At 51.0% G+C, this 17,875-nt stretch overlaps 1 protein-coding gene across 1 annotated transcript in view; it reads left to right on the top strand.

Annotated features, from left to right (window-relative positions):
• FANK1 (fibronectin type III and ankyrin repeat domains 1) overlaps positions 1-16,714 on the top strand; it is a 64,867-nt gene extending 48,153 nt beyond the window's left edge. The window contains exons 4-11 of the mRNA XM_060172252.1: positions 816-897; positions 3,594-3,668; positions 5,745-5,810; positions 12,140-12,305; positions 12,393-12,536; positions 16,179-16,256; positions 16,339-16,383; positions 16,482-16,714. Of these exons, the coding sequence (XP_060028235.1) occupies positions 816-897; positions 3,594-3,668; positions 5,745-5,810; positions 12,140-12,305; positions 12,393-12,536; positions 16,179-16,256; positions 16,339-16,383; positions 16,482-16,547 (722 nt within the window). The 3' untranslated portion in view covers positions 16,548-16,714. The remainder of the gene's footprint in view (positions 1-815; positions 898-3,593; positions 3,669-5,744; positions 5,811-12,139; positions 12,306-12,392; positions 12,537-16,178; positions 16,257-16,338; positions 16,384-16,481) is intronic.
• The last annotated feature ends 1,161 nt before the right edge of the window (positions 16,715-17,875 follow it).

Here is a 17,875-nt window from a genome sequence, read left to right as displayed (position 1 = left end):
TTCCTGTATCTATCTATCTATCTATGTATCTATCATCTGTTTATTATCACCTATCTATTCCTATATCTGTCTATCATCTATCATCTATTATCATCTATCTATCTATCTATCTATCTGTCTACATATCTATTATCATCTATCTATTCCTATATCTATCTATCTGTATCTATTCTACCCATTTTTTCTCAATTGCCCTGCCTTCACTTCCTTTCTGAGTCACCCTACTCCTATCCCTACTTGTGGACATCTTTCCTTTTTTCCCCTTCTCTCTCAGATAAGAGAAACCTGTGTGGCTTCCTCTGGTGAGTCACAGATGCGCTTCCCTCTCTGACGATATAAAAACAAGATTCCTGGTGACAGACGCTTTGGGTGCTGGCGGAGTGAGGGTGCAGATCCTCTGGTTGACTTTCCTGCTCTTTACCCCCCTGGGAGCAGGGACCCAAATTCTCTATGGGGAGCAGCAGGTGGGAGTTCTGGCTTCTGTCATTGTTTCTCCGGGGACATGGGTGTCGGCAGGTGGATCCACACCCCCAGCCTGTGTCTGTCTGTCCCTAGTGGGGCAGGGCTCTGGGGAGGGGAGGCTCCAGGACACATGAGTGAGGCATCTGCCCAGGGAGGTCAGGGTGGCGTCATGGCGGCACCTGCAGCCTGGTCCACCTTCCTTTCTTCACACTCTCCCCTCCTTTCTGCCACCCTCATCTTCCCTTCTGGGGTTCTCATGCTCCTTCTCTCCTAAGAAGATGTTCTCACAGGTGTGTGTATGAGGGGGTCCTAGTCTCCCCTCTCACCCCCTGTTTCCCGTCTGGTTTCTTCAGGGGAACCACTGAGCAGTGAGCACTTTCACCGTGCTGTCAGCGTCAACGATGAAGACCTGCTGGTTCGGATCCTCCAGGGAGGGTGAGCGGACGCGGCCGGGCAGGCGCTGCCACTTGTCTCATCCACCAGGAACACAGCTCTGGTCCCCCGACTGAGAGCTGGCGCTGAGGAAGGAGGGTGGGTGGGGTGCAAGCTCGGCGTTGCCCGCACCGGGTGGGAACTGGAGAAGTTGCAGGTGTGTGTGTGGGGGGGTGGTAGCGAAGGGTCCCCTCTTTTTAAAAAATTCATGATCTTTGTTTATTTATTGGCTAGAGACAGCCAGAAATCGAGAGAGAATGGGGAGATAGGGAGAGAGACCGAGAGACACCTGCAGCCCTGCTTCACCACTGTTCCCCTGCAGGTGGGGAGCAGGGGCTGAAACCCAGATCCTTGCTCACCGTAACGTGTGCACAACGCCCTCTTTCTCAGCCCTGGGTGGGTGAGCTGCATCTCTCCTGATGGATGGGATGAAGCCATGGCTAAGGCAGCTCATGTTAAAGGCCCGCTCTGGGCTCCACCAGAATCAGTAGTTTGAGTCCTGTGGGGACACGTCAGTCGTGACGTGTGGGGCTCCAGATGGGGCACAGACGGCTCCCACTTGGAGTCTAGCGTGTTAAGAATCCTGTGTCACCTGCCTGCAAAGACGGAGGGCCTCACCTGCCCGCTGTCCTGCCGCACGGTCTCCCAGGTCCAGTTGTTATTTGGTCTACACTTAGGAGAAGGGGGGGAGAGACAGAACTGCCCCATCATCCAAGGAGCTGCCCTGGTGCTGCCATGTGGCATCTGGATACTGCTCTGGGCCTCGTGCATGGTGAGGCATGTGCTTTAACAGCTGAGCCGGGAGTCTGGCGGTAGCGCAGTGGGTTAAGCGCACATGGCGCAAAGCGCAAGGACCGGCATAAGGATCCCGGTTCGAGTCCCTGGCTCCCCACCTGCAGGGGAGTCGCTTCCCAGGCGGTGAAGCAGGTCTGCAGGTGTCTGTCTATCTCTCCCCCTCTCTGTCTTCCCCTCCTCTCTCCATTTCTCTCGTCCTATCCAACAACAATGATGACATCAGTAACAACAACAACAATAACTACAACAAGAGCAACAAAAGAGAATAAATAAGATAATAATAAAAAAAAACCAGTTGAGCCTCCTCTGGCTCCTCTCTTTAATTATATTTAAATTAATTTTTTCCATTTTAATGAGAGAGTCAGGGATAAAGACAGAGAGAGAGACCAGAGTGCTGCTCAGCTGTGGCTGATGGGAGAGAGAGAGAGAGAGAGAGAGAGATTGACTGAGACCAGAGCGCTGCTCAGCTGTGGCTGATGGCAGTGGTGCTGGGGACTGAACTCAGGACCTTTGAGCCTCAGGCATGCAAGTCTTGCAGAAGCATTATTCCCCCTTCTGTGATGCTGGAGGGTGACCCCAGGCTTTACTCCTTGCATGGTATAACTGGGTGTCATCTCTGGCCCAGCTTTCCCCCACCACCCCCAGCTGTCATTTGTTTTCTGTTTTATTGCATCGAACAGAGAGGGGGAGGGGAGAAGATGACAGGGAGAGAAACACCTGTGGGCCTGCTTCCCCCGCTGGTGGGGGCGTGGGGCTTGAACCTGGGTCCTTGCACATGTTAACATGTGTGTTCAGCCAGCCGCACCACTACCTGGCCCCTTCTCCCAGCCCAATGTCTATTCTACACTTAAATAAATTTTTTAAAAATCTTTTTAAAATTATCTTTATTTATTTATTGGATAGAGACAGCCAGAAATTGAGAGGGAAGGGGGTGATAGAGAGGGTGAGAGACAGAGACACCCCTGCAGCCCTGCTTCACCACTTGTAAAACTTTCCCCCCTGCAGATGGGGACCGGGAGCTTGAACTTGGGTCCTTGTGCATTGTAGCATGTGCGCTCAACCTGGTGCGCCACCACCCGGCCCCGTCTGCACTTTTAAGAGGTAGAAGAAAGAGAGTAAGCCAAGGGAGGAGGAGACAGAGAGGGGAGGACACATCACGGCTTCTCTCCGCCATCTGTGCGCCCCACCCCACCTGCTGTCCCCAGTGGCGGTGCTGACTCAGACCCAGGCCTTGGTGCATGCCGGGCGCACACTCTACTGGGGGATACTATTTCCCACACCCTCACTCAGCTTTCAAAAAATAAGCAGAGCAGGGCTCCACCACTCACCGGCGCTGTCCATGGTGCTGAGAGAGGAGACAGGAGGCACACCAGCAGGGCGCTCCCATCCCTGGCACTCCTGTGGTGCTGGGCTCAGGTCCAGGGCCCCACGCATGGGAAGGCGTGCACTCCAGCAGCTGTGCCATGACGCTGCGGGGTCTGGCTGTCTCTGAGCCCCGGTCTTCATGCCCAGTGGGTGGGGCGGCAGCGTCTGGGGAGCTGAGCCCCTTCCGCATCACCTCGGGCTGTGCCCCGGGGCCGAGACTCCCTGTCCTCAGCTAATCCCAGGGGGTCAGGCTCTTCACCTGGTCAGGCCCCGTCGCGGTCCCGAGTTGCAGAGAGCAGAGAGCACGGATTCAAAGTGAAATCGAGTGGATTTTCTCTCCCCCGTCTCACGAGTCTGAAATCTTTCAGACCATTAGGCAGGAGGCAGGGGCAGCCGAAGACGGCAGAATGTCGAGGCCCAGAGGAAATTGGAACCCAGGGGGAGGGTGGAGGAGAATCATTCCAGCCCCCGTGTCCTGTGGCAAGTCACCGCCCACCCCACCCACTCGGGGAGCGCTAATCTCCTCCGTTTCCTCCAAGCAACATTAAGGTGGATGTCCCCAACAAGCTGGGCCTGACTGCGCTGATGGTCGCCGCACAGAAAGGCTACTCCAGGTGGGAGTGCAGTTCTCTCGGGAGGGGAGAGAGGAAACCGTTTCTCTCTCTCTCTTTCGTCCCTTTTCTTTCGTTTTTTCACTTGTGATTTAAAATTGATTTACAAAATGAGAAGATAACGGGTATAATTCCGCACTGTTCTCACCACCAGCGTTCTGTGTCCCCATTCCCTCTATTGGAAACTGCACTGGTTCTCCCAAGACTTTATCTCTCACAGACTTCATCTCCTTGTCTGTCTGTCTGTCTATTTACCTGTCTATTTTTTGCCCATTTTTTTTCTACAGCCTTGCTTTCACTTTCTTTCTATTTTTTAAACCTCTTTTAATTTTTAAATTGTCTTTATTTATTGGATAGACAGCCAGCTATGGAGGGGGAAGGGGGAGATAGAGAAGAAGACAGACATAGAGAGAGGGAGTCGGCGGTGGTGCACTCAGCACATAGCACTAGGCGCAAGGACACGCGCGAGGACCTGGGTTTGAGCTCCCGGCTCCCCACCTGCAGGAGGTCTGCTTCATGAGAGGTGAAGCAAGTCTGCAGACACCTATCTTTATCTCACCCTTACTCTCCCCTCTCAGTTCCTCTGTCCTATCCAAGAGAGAGAGAGACAGAGAGACAGGGAGACAGAGACACCTGCAGCCCTGCTTCACCACTCGCAAAGCTTTTCCCTTGCAGGTGGGGACTGGGGGCTTGAACTCAGGCCCTTGTGTACTGTAACATGTGCCACCACTCAGCCCCCACTTCCTCTCTAAGTCACAAACCTATACCTACTACCACTTCCAAGCATCCTTCCTTTTTCCCTCTTCTCTCTCAGATTAGAGAAACAGGGCCTGGTGTCCTCTGGTGTGGAAACCGTTTAATTTCTATGCTGCAGTCTGTTCTGTGTGTCTTAGGAAAGCTGGTTACTGGAATTTGAAAATTTTTTTTTGACAAAAAAAGAAAGGGAGGGGACTCCAGTTTTGGGACGCAGACCTCCCTGGGGGTTCCTGAGAGATGATTTTCAGTAACAGCACTTCTGCTGCAGCCCACCGGGGACCCACAGGACTCCCTTCTCAGGTTTACGTGTTTCGCTGCAAACATCCTCTTTTTAAAAATTTCTCTACTGGGGGATGAATGCTTTACAGTCGACAGTAAATACAATAGTTTGCACATGCATAACATTTCTCAGTTTTCCACATAACAATACAACCCCCACCAGGTCCTCTGTCATCCTTTTTTGGATCTGTACTCTCCCCCCACCCACCCACTCCAGAGTCTTTTACTTTGGTGCAACATGCCAATTCCAGTTCAGGTTCTACTTGCAAACACCCTATTTGGAGAAGACGAGACATTCCTTTTAAACAGATAGTGAATATAGTTGTGAAAATGGCAGAGAGTTATTTTGTTGGTCCAATTTGTTTTACGGGGTGAGATTTCTTTTTAATGAGAAATGTGTGTAAATGGTGAAAGTCTGTTTTTACTGTGGAAAGGTCATTGTCCTCAGGGTTTTTTCCCCCCATAAATAAGCTTCTAAATCCATTTCTTCCTCTTCTTCTCTTTGTTTTACCAGAGCACTGCTCAGCTCTGGCTTATGTGGTGCAGGGGATTGAATCTGGGACTTTGGAGCCACAGGCATGAGAATCTCTTTGCAGAACCATTATGCTGTCTAGCCCCTGTCCTTTAAATCCATTTCTGATGATAGTTGTCTTACTACTCAGTGATTATGTACAATCCTGCTTTTAACTTTTACTTAATTAATTTAATTTACTTTTATAGTTTACTTGATAGGAGAAAGAAATTGAGATGAAAGGGGATAGAGATGGAGAGAGAGAGAGACCTGCAGACCTGCTTCAGCACTGGTGAAGCTTCCCCCTGCAGGTGGGGCTGGGGTCTTGAACCCAGATCTTGGTGCAGGGAACACATGCACTTAACCAGGCGTGTCCCCGCCTGCCCCGTCTTCGGGTCTGGTCGGGTCTGGTAGGGCTCTGTCTCCCGTGAAGACGCGCCTTAGATCCTGGGTGGCCGCTGGTGGCCGGGCGGCCATGGTCCCCTACACGTGACAGCTGCTTACTCAGGTGCCCTTGCTCTCTCCTCCTCTAGACTCGTGAAGATCCTGGTTTCCAACGGCACTGACGTGAACCTGAAGAACGGGAGCGGCAAGGACAGGTAGGCAGCAGGAGATCCTGGCAAGGCGCCGCGGACAGTCTCCTGGCTGCTCCATTGGCTTGACGAGGCCAGCTACTGGCCTCCGTTTCTTTAGAAACAGTGAGCTCCCTAAGGGAAGATGCTGGTGACAGAAACTGGCCTGGTCACGGGCCGACTGGCTCCTGCATCCACGGGCCTCTGCCACCATGTGCAGACCCCCCTCCTCCCCTCCTCGGTGCTCTGTGGTGGCAGCTGCCACCAGCCCCGGCTGTCCCTCTAACCTGTGCCTCTGTCTGTCTTAGGGCCCTTGTCACACTCCAACCTTGTCCCACCTGGCAAACACCTACGGGCCTTCTGAAAGGCCTGTAGCGACCCCAGTCAGAGGAGCAGCAGCAGAACTTTCTAGAAGTGAAGGTGCTAAGTGCCAGACAGGACAGTCATGTAAAAGGCATACCATCCTCGTCCCTATGCTAGACGGAAGTGTGTGGCAGGAGGAGTGAAAGCTATTGCTGATGAAAACCTTTTTTTTTTTCTTTCTTTTTAAAAATGTATGATCTTTATTTATTGGATAGAGACAGCCAAAAGCCAAGAGGAAGGGGACATAATGAGGGAGAGAGACAGAGAGACACCTGCAGCCCTGCTTCACCACTCACAAAGTTTTCCCCCTGCAGGTGGGGACCGGGCTGTTGAACCTGGGTCCTTGCTCACAGTAACATGTGTGCTCAACCAGGTGTGCCCCCCCCCCCTTATTGTCACTGGGCTTGTCATTGGGACTTGGTGACTGCACTGCAAATCCACCCCTCCCCTCCCAGCAGCTGTCTTACCTTTTTTCCTTCTACCTTCCTTCCTTCCTTCCTTCCTTCCTTCCTCTCTTTTTTATTTGACAGGACAGAGAGAAATTGAGAGGGGAGGGAAGATAGAGAGGGAGAGAGACAGAGAGACACCTGCAGCCCTGCTTCACCTGCCTATGAAGCGACTCCCCTGCAGGTGGGGAGCCGGGGTTCGAACCGGGATCCATATGCCGATCCTTGTGCTTTGCACCACCTGCGCTTAACCCGCTGCGCTACAGCCCGACTCCCAGGTGTCTATCTTTCTATCCCCCCCATCTCTTTCAGTTTCTCTGTCCTGTCCAATAAAATGGAAAAAATGGCTGCTAGGAGCAGTGGATTCATAGCACATGCACTGAGCCCCAGTGAGAACCCTGGAGACAAAAAAAAAAAAAAGAACTCACCATCCCCAGCAATGGGGTGCTGGGCCCTGGGTTTGGGACCCCTCTCACATGTAAGCCTTACACCCAACTGTTGAGCCACCTCGCTTATTGCCAGTTCCAGTTGAAACGGGAAAAAATAAAGGAAAGAAGTGAGATGCTGAAGAGAGGCGAGGGAAAGAACAGAAAGGAAAGCCGAAGTTACCTGACTTAGAATAAAGACTGCGGAGAAATGTGAGAGCCGCCTCTCAGATGTATATACGACAGTGTGGCTGGATCCCCTGTAAGTCCAGAGAGAAACGACTAGATGTTTGAAAGAGTGATTGCAGAGAAATAATGCCACCCGACGAGAGAGAGAGAGAGAGACAGAGAGAGAGAGACTGAGAGAGAGGGGGAGAGAGAGAGAGAGAGGGAGAGAGAGACAGAGAGAGAGGGGGAGGGAGAGAGAGAGAGGGGGGGAGAGAGAGGGGGAGAGAGAGAGAGGGGGAGAGAGGGAGAGGGGGGGAGAGAGAGAGGGGGAGAGAGAGAGAGGGGGAGAGAGAGGGGGGGGAGAGAGAGAGGGGGAGAGAGAGGGGGGGAGAGAGAGAGAGAGAGGGGGAGAGAGAGAGAGAGGGAGAGAGAGAAACAGAGAGAGAGGGGGAGAGAGAGAGAGAGAGGGAGAGAGAGAGACAGAGAGAGGGGGAGAGAGAGAGGGAGAGAGAGAGACAGAGAGAGAGGGAGAGAGAGAGGGAGATGGAGAGGGAGAGGTCCACCCACCTGCATCAGGGGCAGGTCTATTACGCTCACTGTGCTTTTCCCAAGAAAGCCCAGGGCGCTGAAGTCACCACGGAGTGTGTGAGAAACTGGCCCGTTTTCAGGCACTGAGCAGAGCCTGGCCGGATGCTCCCCCTGCCCGGTGGCCCCGCTGCCTCGCTTCTGTTAACACAGGTTATTCTGACGGTGAGCAGATCTCCTGGGAAAGTCAGTAGTGAAGTCTGCTGGAGAGAAGTCCCGCCTTGAGCTCTCCGTGCACGGGGTGTGACTTGGGGCGACCTCGGGGGTTGGGTAACACCTCTGCCTCAGTCTCCCCACCTGTGACACAGAAATACTACCCATCGTCATGGATCACAGCACAGAGACTGTGGCCGGGCTGATGGCAGCTCCGAATTCTATGTGGTCGTTTCATAAAGCTGATTGACGAGGTCAGACAGGAGACGGAGTAAGAGGCTGGGGTTTGTCCTCCCTCCCTCTCTTCTCTTCTCTTCTCTTCTCTTCTCTTCTCTTCTCTTCTCTTCTCTTCTCTTCTCTTCTCTTCTCTTCTCTTCTGTTCTCTTCTTTCTTTCTTTCTTTCTTTCTTTCTTTCTTTCTTTCTTTCTTTTTTCCTTCCTGTCTTTATTTCTTCCTTCCTCTCTTTCTTTTGCCAGAGCACTTTTCTGCTCTGGTTTATAGTGGTGTGGGGGACTGAACCTGGGTCTTCGGAGCCTCAGGCATGAGAGTCTCTTTGCATAACCGTTGTGTTATCTACCCCTGTCCAGTTCTTTTTTTCTTTTTTTTTTAAAGAGAGTCACCTTTCGAATACTTAAAATTAAAATGGAGTCTCAATGAAATGGATTAAAAAAAAACAGACTACAAGCTAGTAAGGGGGAGGGAATCTTAAATGATGGCAATAACTGGTGAATGAAGACAATGGGGGAGACAAAGTGTGAGAGACATCCAGTGAGAAATGTGTGTTTCAAAGCCTATACAATTTTACGAAGATATTTTAAGATTTAAAAATAGAGGCTTATATCCGATGCCAGGATGGCGAGATAGTCATTTCAGAGTCCCAGTGTTCCCAAAGTTACAGGTGGGGCTAGTGTAACCTTAGAGGGAATTTTCTCACGGGACCTGTCAAAATGGCTCTGTAGTTTATCTGGAATAAAATGTGATGCTTAGTAAAACTATCACAGGAATGTGGAAGAATTTGCTTTGACAGTTATAAAAAAGACCTTATATAGTTGTAGTTACTAAAGAAGCATGCTGTTGCTAGAAGTGGGCCTGCCCTGTGACCCTGCAAATCCTCTCCTGGGGATAGATCCTAAGGAACCAAACACACCCATCCAAAAAGATCTGTGGACACCTGTGTTCACAGCAGCACGACTGTAATAGCCAAACCCTGGGAGCTACCTAGGTGTCCAACGGCAGATGAGTGCCTGAGCAAGCTGTGGTCTGTATACACACTGGAATACTACTCAGCTTTAAAAAATGATGAGTTCACCTTCTTCACCTCATCTTGGATGGAGCTTGAAGGAATCATGTTAAGTGAGATAAGTCAGAAAGAGAAGGATGAACATGGGATGATCTCATTCATAGACAGAAGCTAAAAAATACTACCATGTATACAACCTGCCTCCCCATGACAGACAACCTCACCAGTGTGTCCTGAAACCCCACCTCCCCGGAGCCCTACTCCACTCGGGAGACAGGCTGGGGGTATGGATTGACCTGTCAATACCCATGTGTAGTGGAGAAGTAATTAGAGAAGCCAGACCTCCGACCTTCTGTGTCCCATAGAGATTCCATGGTTTGACATGACAGAGAAATTGAGAGGGGAGGCAGGAGAGAGAGGGAGAGGGAAAGGGAGAGGGAGAGGGAGAGGGAGAGGGAGAGGGAAAAAGGGAGAGGGAGAGGGAAAAAGGGAGAGGGAGAGGGAGAGGGAGAGGGAGAAGGACCTGAAGCATTGCTGCATTGTCAGTGAAGGTTCCCACCCATGGGCAGAGACTGGGGGCTTTCTTTTCCCTTTTCTTTCTATTTTTTGATAGGACAGAGAAACTGAGAGGGGAGTAGGAAATAGAGAGGGGAGAGAGAAAGACACTTGCTAACCTTCTTCACCACTCATGAATCTTCCTTTGGAGGTGTGGGCCAGGGCATGGACTCTGCTTTTTCCACTTTGTAATGTGTCTTCTACAGGGTTCAGTCATAATATATATTTATTTATTGGGTAGAGACAGCCAAAACCTGAGAGGGAAGGGGATGATGGGGAGAAAGAGAGACACTTGCAGCCCTGCTTCACCACTTAAAAAGCTTTCCCCCTGCAGGTGGGGACTGGGGGCTTGAACCTGGGTTCTTTTACACTGTAACATGTGCGCTCAACCAGGTACACCACCCCTTGGCCCTTAAATGTCCCAGTGTTTTGCAGTGCACTCACTTCCAAGTCCTCCACCATCAGCCAGTAAGACCTGAAATGCCCCCCTCCCTGCCCCAGAATCCTTTACTTTGGTGCCAGACACCAAGCCCAGTCCCAGTTCTGCTTGGTGTCTCCCCTTCTGTTCTGATTTCTCCACGTCTTCCCATGAGTGAGATTGTCCCACATTCATCCTTCTCTTTCTGGCTGCTCTCACTTCACATGATTCCTTCAAGCTCCAGCCAAGAGGAGGGGAAGAAGGTGAACGCATCACTTTTTTTTGCAGCCGAGTAGTATTCCATTGTGTATCTAGACCACAACTTTCTCAGCCACACACCTGTGGTTGGACACCTGGATTGCTCCCAGGTTTTGACTACTGCAAATTGTGCTGCTATGAAGACAGGTGCACACAGATCTTCTAGATGGGTGTGTCGGGTTCCTTAGGATCTATCCCCAGGAGAGGAATTGCAGGGTCACAGGGCAGGTCCACGTCTAGCTTCTGAGAGTCTCCAGACTGCTCTCTGTAGAGTTTGGACCAATTTACATTACCACCAGCAGTGCAGGAGCATTCCTTTGACCCCACAGCCTCTTCAGCATTTGTTGTTACTGTCCGTTCTGATGTGACTTTCTCACAGGGCTGAAACCCCAACAACCTTTAGTCCAATAGTTTTCCCCCGTGAGTCCTGCTGGGCGCAATGATCTTAATAGGAGACACAAGAAGATACTTCTGTGACCCGCTGACTCCTGCACTGTTGGCTGGCCGACTGGGGTGACTGCATCTCATCTTAGAAAAGCAGAGAAAGTGCTTCTATTTCCTTCAGACACCAACATTTAGAGGAAGGAATTCCTGTCATGACTATCTGTTGGAGGGTCACAAGTATTCTCTCTTTCTCTCTCTCCCTCGTCCTCTCTCCCTCCCTCCCTTCTCCCCCCCCCCCATCATGGGCTTGCTGGCTGTTTAATGACACCACTGCATGGTGACTGGGAAGGAGCTCACCAAGTAGAGTGCATGCCTTAGGCACAAGGCCCTGGGTTCAATCCCCAGCTCCACATGGACAGCACCAAGTTTGCTCACAGATGGTGGAGCCGTGCTCCAGGGTCTCTCCCTCTCTTCTGGTTGTCTGTCTGTCTCTGTAAATGCATAAACGGGCCCTGGGAAAGTATGACTTTAGAAAACAGAACAAAAGCAGGTCCGTGGATGATATATTTTGGTTCAACATTGGCTTCAATTTCTTTTGTTAATTTTTTAAATTTAATTAAAAAATCATCTTTATTAATTGGATAGAGACAGCCAGAAATTGAGAAGGAAGGGGAAGAGAGGGAGAGAGACAGAGACCCCTGCAGCCCTGCTTCACCACTCGCAAAGCTTTCCCCCTGCAGGTGGGGACTGGGGGCTCGAACCTGGGTCCTTGTGCACTGTAACATGTGCGCTCAACCAGGTGCACCACCACCAGGCCCTCTTTTCTTAAATTTAGTTTATTCAATAGGGGTTAGAAAGATTCATTTGAGACAGAGAGATAGAGAGAGAGAGAGAGAGAGGGAGAGATCAGAGCCACACCAGGAACAGTTGGTGCTGGGGCTCTAGCCGGCATCTTTGGACACACACAGGTCTGTTTATTAAAAGAAATTATTTTCACAAAACAGAAAAGAGTTACGAGAGCGCTGCTCAGTTCTGGCATATGTTGGTGCTGGGGTTTGAACCTGCAGTCTTTGGGGCTTCAGCTAGATCCTGGTCGGGGTGCCCCTACTGATACTTTCCCAGCCTGGACTTCTTCCTTCCCACCAGCAGGATCATGAGGATGTTGAGCAAACTACTCTCCGAGGGCCAGCTCTTTCTTCCCCATTCCTTTTGACAGCTGCATAATATTCCACGCGTGGCCCAACCATTCTCTCACTGACACCCCCACCCCTTCTATGAATCCTTTCCACTCAAAGGAGGACTCTCAATTTAAGGGGGACGGGACGAATAGTGCCCTGAACCTGCCCCCCCGCCCCCTGCAGCTTGATGCTGGCCTGCTACGCGGGGCATCTGGACGTGGTCAAGTACCTGCGGAGACACGGAGCCTCCTGGGAGACTCGCGACCTGGGGGGCTGCACAGCCCTGCACTGGGCAGCAGACGGAGGCCACTGCAGAGTCGTCGAGTGGATGATCCAGGAGGGCTGTGAGGTAGGGCGCCCTCCCTCCCCCCCCGGGGGACCCCGTGCCAATGCCCCGATGGACACTGCCATGTGCTGCCTGGGTTCAAATTGGCAGGTGGACGTGGTGGACAGCGGCTCGGGCTGGACCCCGCTCATGCGAGTGTCGGCTGTCTCCGGCAACCAGAGGGTGGCCTCGCTGCTGATCGAGGCCGGCGCCAACGTGAACATGAGGGACAAGGATGGGAAGACGCCCCTGATGGTACGCCAGGCTGTGGGCACACTCGGTGGAGAGACCCCCCGCTGGCTGCCAGGGCCTGGAGACGAGACACATCCCGGGGTGGAGAGAGAAGAGCCACATGCAGTCGCCATGTGGCTGATCAGAGGAGGTCAGGTGGGGACGCACAAGACGCCCCAGCTGGGACAGTGTCAGGCATAAGCCCCCACCCCGAGCTTCCAGGAGTATTGATTAAGGGACAGAAACAGGCCAGAGTACATTTCTAAGGGGGAAAGCACCAGCGTCAGGGAGTTCCAGCTGCTACTGTCTGGATGTCACTATGTCAGGCACACTCCTCTGAGGCCATAAGATGCTGAATGGGCTCCAGTTATCCAAGGCACCGTCTCCAGACCCCAGGGCAGCAGCTGGACATCAAAGTTCTGGGCGACTGCATGTGGCAGCACCCACTAGTCTGTGGTTCAGAAAAACCTGTGACACATCTGGACTTTGCCCTAGAGCAGGATTGTTGTCATAAAGGACACAGCCTGAAAAACAGGCCTCATGCTGTCATTAGTCAAAGGAACATACCTGGCAGACAGACAATGAGCAAAACATATATTTTGTGAGCCTAAGGCAAGGTTATAACTCAGTAAGATTTATTATTATTATCATTTTACTAGAGCACTACTCTGCTGTGGCTTATGGTGGTGCTGGGGACTGAACCTGGGGTCTTTGCTGCCTTAGGCATGAAAGTATTTTTTTGAAAAATATATAATTTATTATTGGATAGAGACAGAAGGGAAGGAGTGGTAAGGAAAGAGACAGAGATAACTGCAGCCCTGCTTGACCACTCATAAAGCTTTCCCCCTACAGGTGGGGACAGGGGCTTGAACCTGGGTCCTTGTGCACTGTAATGTGTGTGTTTAGCCAGGTGCACCATCACCTGGCCCCATGGAAGTCTTTTTGTCTGAGAAGGTTTTCATGCCTCCATCTAGTCTGAATGACAGTCTAGCAGGATACAGTAGTCTTGGTTGAAAGCCTTTCTCATTGAGCACTCGATAGATATCTTGCCATTCTCTTCTGGCCTGTAGTGTTTGTGTGGAGAAATCTGCTACTTACAGGTTTTCCTCTGTAGGTGACTCTTTGTTTTTCTCTTGCAGCCTTCAAGACCTTTTCTTTATCCTTATTCCTTTCCATTCTAAATAGGATGTGTCTTGGTGTCTTTAAGTCTGGGTTAATTCTGTTTGGGACCCTGTGGGCTTCTTGAACCTTTATGTCTTTGATGTGTCTAGACAACAGCTAGAGAAGTTCTTAGCTATTATGTCCTGAAGAATGCTTTCTTCCTCTCCCTCTATTTCTTCTTCTGGTAAGCCAATAATGCATATATTATTTCTCTTGAAGTCATTCCCATATGTCTGTTGTTTTTAGTATCTCTTAATCTCTTTTTGAGATCTCTTACTTCTTTTTTAGTTTTCTCTAATTCATCCTCGATCTTGTTAATTCTGTCTTCAGCCTCATTGATTCTATTCTCTCTTCCCTCTACTGTTTTCTGGAGTTCACCTATTTTGTTACCCTGTTCTGATACTGTTTTAGCTTGTTCAGCTAGTTGTGTTCTTAGCTCAGCTATTTCAGCTTTCAGCTCTCTATTAACCTTGAAATAATTAGTGTTTTCTTCCAGAGTCTCATTTGTTGTTTCTGCATTTCTGATAACAATTTTTTCAATTTTTTTACTCAATCCTGTGATTATTTCCTTAACTAGTGTTTGGATGTTGACCTCATTATTTTATGCTACACCCTTTTGGGGGCTTTTAGCTGGACTCTTGTCCTGGTTCATTTCTCCAATATTTCTCCTTGGTTTTAACCATTCTATATAGTATGTTATGAGGTCCCTTTCTCAGTACTTTTCAAATTACTGATCACTCCTGCCAGGATTGACTTGTGTCTATGTAAGGTACTTAAAGGGTTCACAGTTGTGGAAAATGACAGTTGTTTTAATATTATTCTAATCCCTTAGTTAGAGCACAGTGGCTTTTAAAGGCTCTTTTGTTCTTTTTCTTCCCTGTAGGCTATGGGAGCCTGAGGGCTTTTAAACTATAAGTAGGCTCCTTAGCTTAATCCTTCACTCCTGACCAAGAGATAAAGCAGGGTGGGGGAGAAATAGCACAGTGGTTATGCAAAGAGACTCTCACAGCCCAAAGATCTAATGCTCCAGGCTCAATTCAGCTTCTCTGCCAAGCCAGGCACCACTGCTGGGCCCTGTGAGTTTCGAAACAAGTCCCATTTATAGTCTGCAGGTTCTGAGGCAGCTATTCACCATGTTCCCATCAGGAGAACAACATGGAAAGGCTCCCACCACACAGCCCCACTGCTAGGCCATGGGGTGTAGCTCTTCTCCTGAGTTTCCTGGTCAGTTCTCTGTCCCCTGATGTCAGCACAGGGCCTCCCCCTGCTGCTCCAGCCTCTGAGGGGCAGTAGCAATGGAGACTCACAGTTGCATTTGGTTAGTCTCAGGGGAGTCCTCTCCTCCCTTCAGCCGTCTTTTTGTTGGTGAAACAGACTGGAGGTGGTGTCTCAACTGGTAAACTGCTGGACTGTTACCTGCCACTTAATCTCTCCCTAGGCTCCTCTCTGTCCATGAGCCACACGTGTTTGCACTTACCGGTGATTTGGTGGCTTCCTGAAGTTGTTCTAGTCCTGCCTTGTTGCCGTCCCAGCTGATCTCTGAAAGTCTTTTTGTATAACCATTATGCTATCTTCCTGGCCCTCAGTAAGTAAGGTTTCTTCCTTCCTTCCTTCCTTCCTTCCTTCCTTCCTTCCTTCCTTCCTTCCTTCCTTCCTTGCTTTCTTTTATCGTTGTTATAGTTATTATTGTTGTTGTTATTGATGTTTTTGTTGTTGGATAGGACAGAGAAAAATGGAGAGAGGAGGGGAAGACAGAGAGGGGAGAGAGAAAGACAGACACCTACAGACATGCTTCACCACTTGTGAAGCAACTCCACTGCAGGTGGGGAGCTGGGGTCTCGAACCGGGATCCTTCTGCTGGTCCTTGTGCTTTGGTGCCACGTGAACTTAACCTGCTGCGCTACCGCCCGAGCCCCTTCAGTAAGGTTTCTAATCACAAGTATCAGGAAATTTGAGATCAGAAGACTTCTTGATCACCTGCCCCCCCCCCCCAAGCTGCTTAGATGGGGCGGGTGGGGCAGCTGGTCTGTTGGGGCTCTGCCTGTGAACAGCCCAGGCCTGGCTCCATGACACTGTGCTTTGTAGCCCTTTTGTAGCTGTCTGGGGGTCACCAGCTGCAGGTTCCAGGGCGCTTGTGGTCAGAGCAGGTCCATTCAGAATGGGCTGTGTTCCGGGCACCTCTCGTGTCCTTTCACACGGGTAAAGGCTGAGTAGCTTCTTCTGCCCTGCTGTTGGCCCTCACCCTGGTGGCACAAGGGGGCAGCTGTCTGTCACGTCCGGCCGGCCGCAGTGACCAGGCCAGGGCAGCCTTGTGAGGACACGGCGGCTGGTCTAGCTGGTCCTCTTTGTCCCAGCATGGCCTGGCCACTTGGGGGGGCCCTTCCTTCCACCCTGGACATACCCTCTCAGCCCCTAGGCTCCATCTCCTCTGCCCCAGGCAGCCCCCTTGCTCTGTGAGTCCCATTCTCTGGGGAGCTCGGGCTCCCACTCTGGGCTCCGTTGCAGGTGGCCGTGCTGAATAACCACGAGGAGCTGGTGCAGCTGCTTCTGGACAAGGGCGCAGATGCCAGCGTGAAGAATGAGGTATGTCCCTCCCCGCCTGGGCACCCCCACCTTCCAGGGGCAAGCGGGTCCCTGATATCACGGACCCCCCTCTTTCTTCTAGTTCGGCAAAGGCGTCCTGGAGATGGCGCGAGTTTTCGACCGACAGGTGGGGCTCAGCCTGTCCCTGCTGCCCCGGGGCCTCTGCCAACTAACTGAGAAGGCAGCCCCCGGCCCGGGTCCCACTCTCCTGTTCTCTTGGTCTAGAACGTCATCTCCCTGCTGGAAGAGAGAACAAGAAAGCAGCTGCCCAGGAAGTCGCCTGTGCACTGAGCAGGGTGACAGGGATACCCCCTTCCCACAAGCCGTGAGTGGGACCCAGGTAGCCGAGACTCTGTGCCCAGAGCACCAGATCGAGGATCCTTTATTTTGCTGGAGACTGGCTGCGACATTTGTAACGTGTTCCCACTTTGAAATACATCATTTATCTAAGCGCGCAATTGCTGTCCTCTGTGGGTGCTAGTATGTCTGTGGGGTGGCTTATATTTGCATTCCTGCCTCCTAGTGGGAGAACTGAAGCAAAGATCTCTACCAGGGGGCCGGGCAGTGCTGCATCTGGTTGAGCGCACACACTGCCATGTGCAGAGACCTGGGTTCGAGCCTTCACTCCCCACCTGCAGCCAGGGAATTTGACAAGTGGTGAAGCAGGCCTGCAGGTCTTTCCCTCTCTCTACCCCTTTCCCTCTTTACCTTCACTGTCCTTCTCAATTTCTTTTGTAAATTTAAAAAAATTTTTTATTTATTTTCCCTTTTGTTGCCCTTGTTTTATTTTATTGTTGTAGTTATTATTGTTGTTGTTATTGATGTCATTTTTGTTAGACAGGACAGAGAGAAATGGAGAGAGGAGGGGAAGACAGAGGGGGGAGAGAAAGACAGACACCTGCAGACCTGCTTCACTGCCTGTGAAGCGACTCCCCTGCAGGTGGGGAACTGGGGGCTCGAACCGGGATCCTTACACCGGTCCTTGTGCTTTGTGTCACGTGCGCTTAACCCGCTGCACTACCACCTGACTCCCTTCTTTTGTAAATTTTTAAGAATTATTTTTATTTATTGGATATAGACAGCCAGAAAATTAGAGGGTAGGAAGAGACAGAGAGGGAGATGCAGGGAGACCTCTGCAGCCCCGCTTCACCACTCGCAAAGCTTTCCCCCTGCAGGTGGGAACCAGGGGCTTGAACCTTGTGCTCTCCTCCCTTTCTGTCTTCTCAACTGTCACTCCCTCTTTTGGGGCTGAGTCTGCTGTGGAAATGGGTCCCTGCCCCTCCTGGGTGGCACCATCCCCCCACCCCCCAAAGCCCAGGACGACTGGTACAACACCCATTTTTATTTGATTTTAAATTTTATTAGTGATTTAATATTGAATCACTAAAACTGTAAGACAGCAGGGGTGTAATCCCACACTGTCCCCACCCCCAGACTTTGGTGTCCTGACTCCCTCCACCGGAAGCCCCAGCAGTTCTCCCAGGGCTGCAGATATGGGCTGACAGTGACTTCTGCGACCGTCTGTCTATATTTGTACATAACTTACCATTTTTCCCATTTCTCTCCCTGTCCAAGTCACACCTACATCTCTTACTATATCCAGATGTCCCTCCCTATCC

The sequence above is a fragment of the Erinaceus europaeus genome, chromosome 14 (genome assembly GCF_950295315.1).
Source record: "Erinaceus europaeus chromosome 14, mEriEur2.1, whole genome shotgun sequence".
Classification (NCBI taxonomy): domain Eukaryota; kingdom Metazoa; phylum Chordata; class Mammalia; order Eulipotyphla; family Erinaceidae; genus Erinaceus; species Erinaceus europaeus.
The sequence above is the reverse complement of the archived record's forward strand: the minus strand, read 5'-3'. Positions and strand labels throughout refer to the sequence as shown.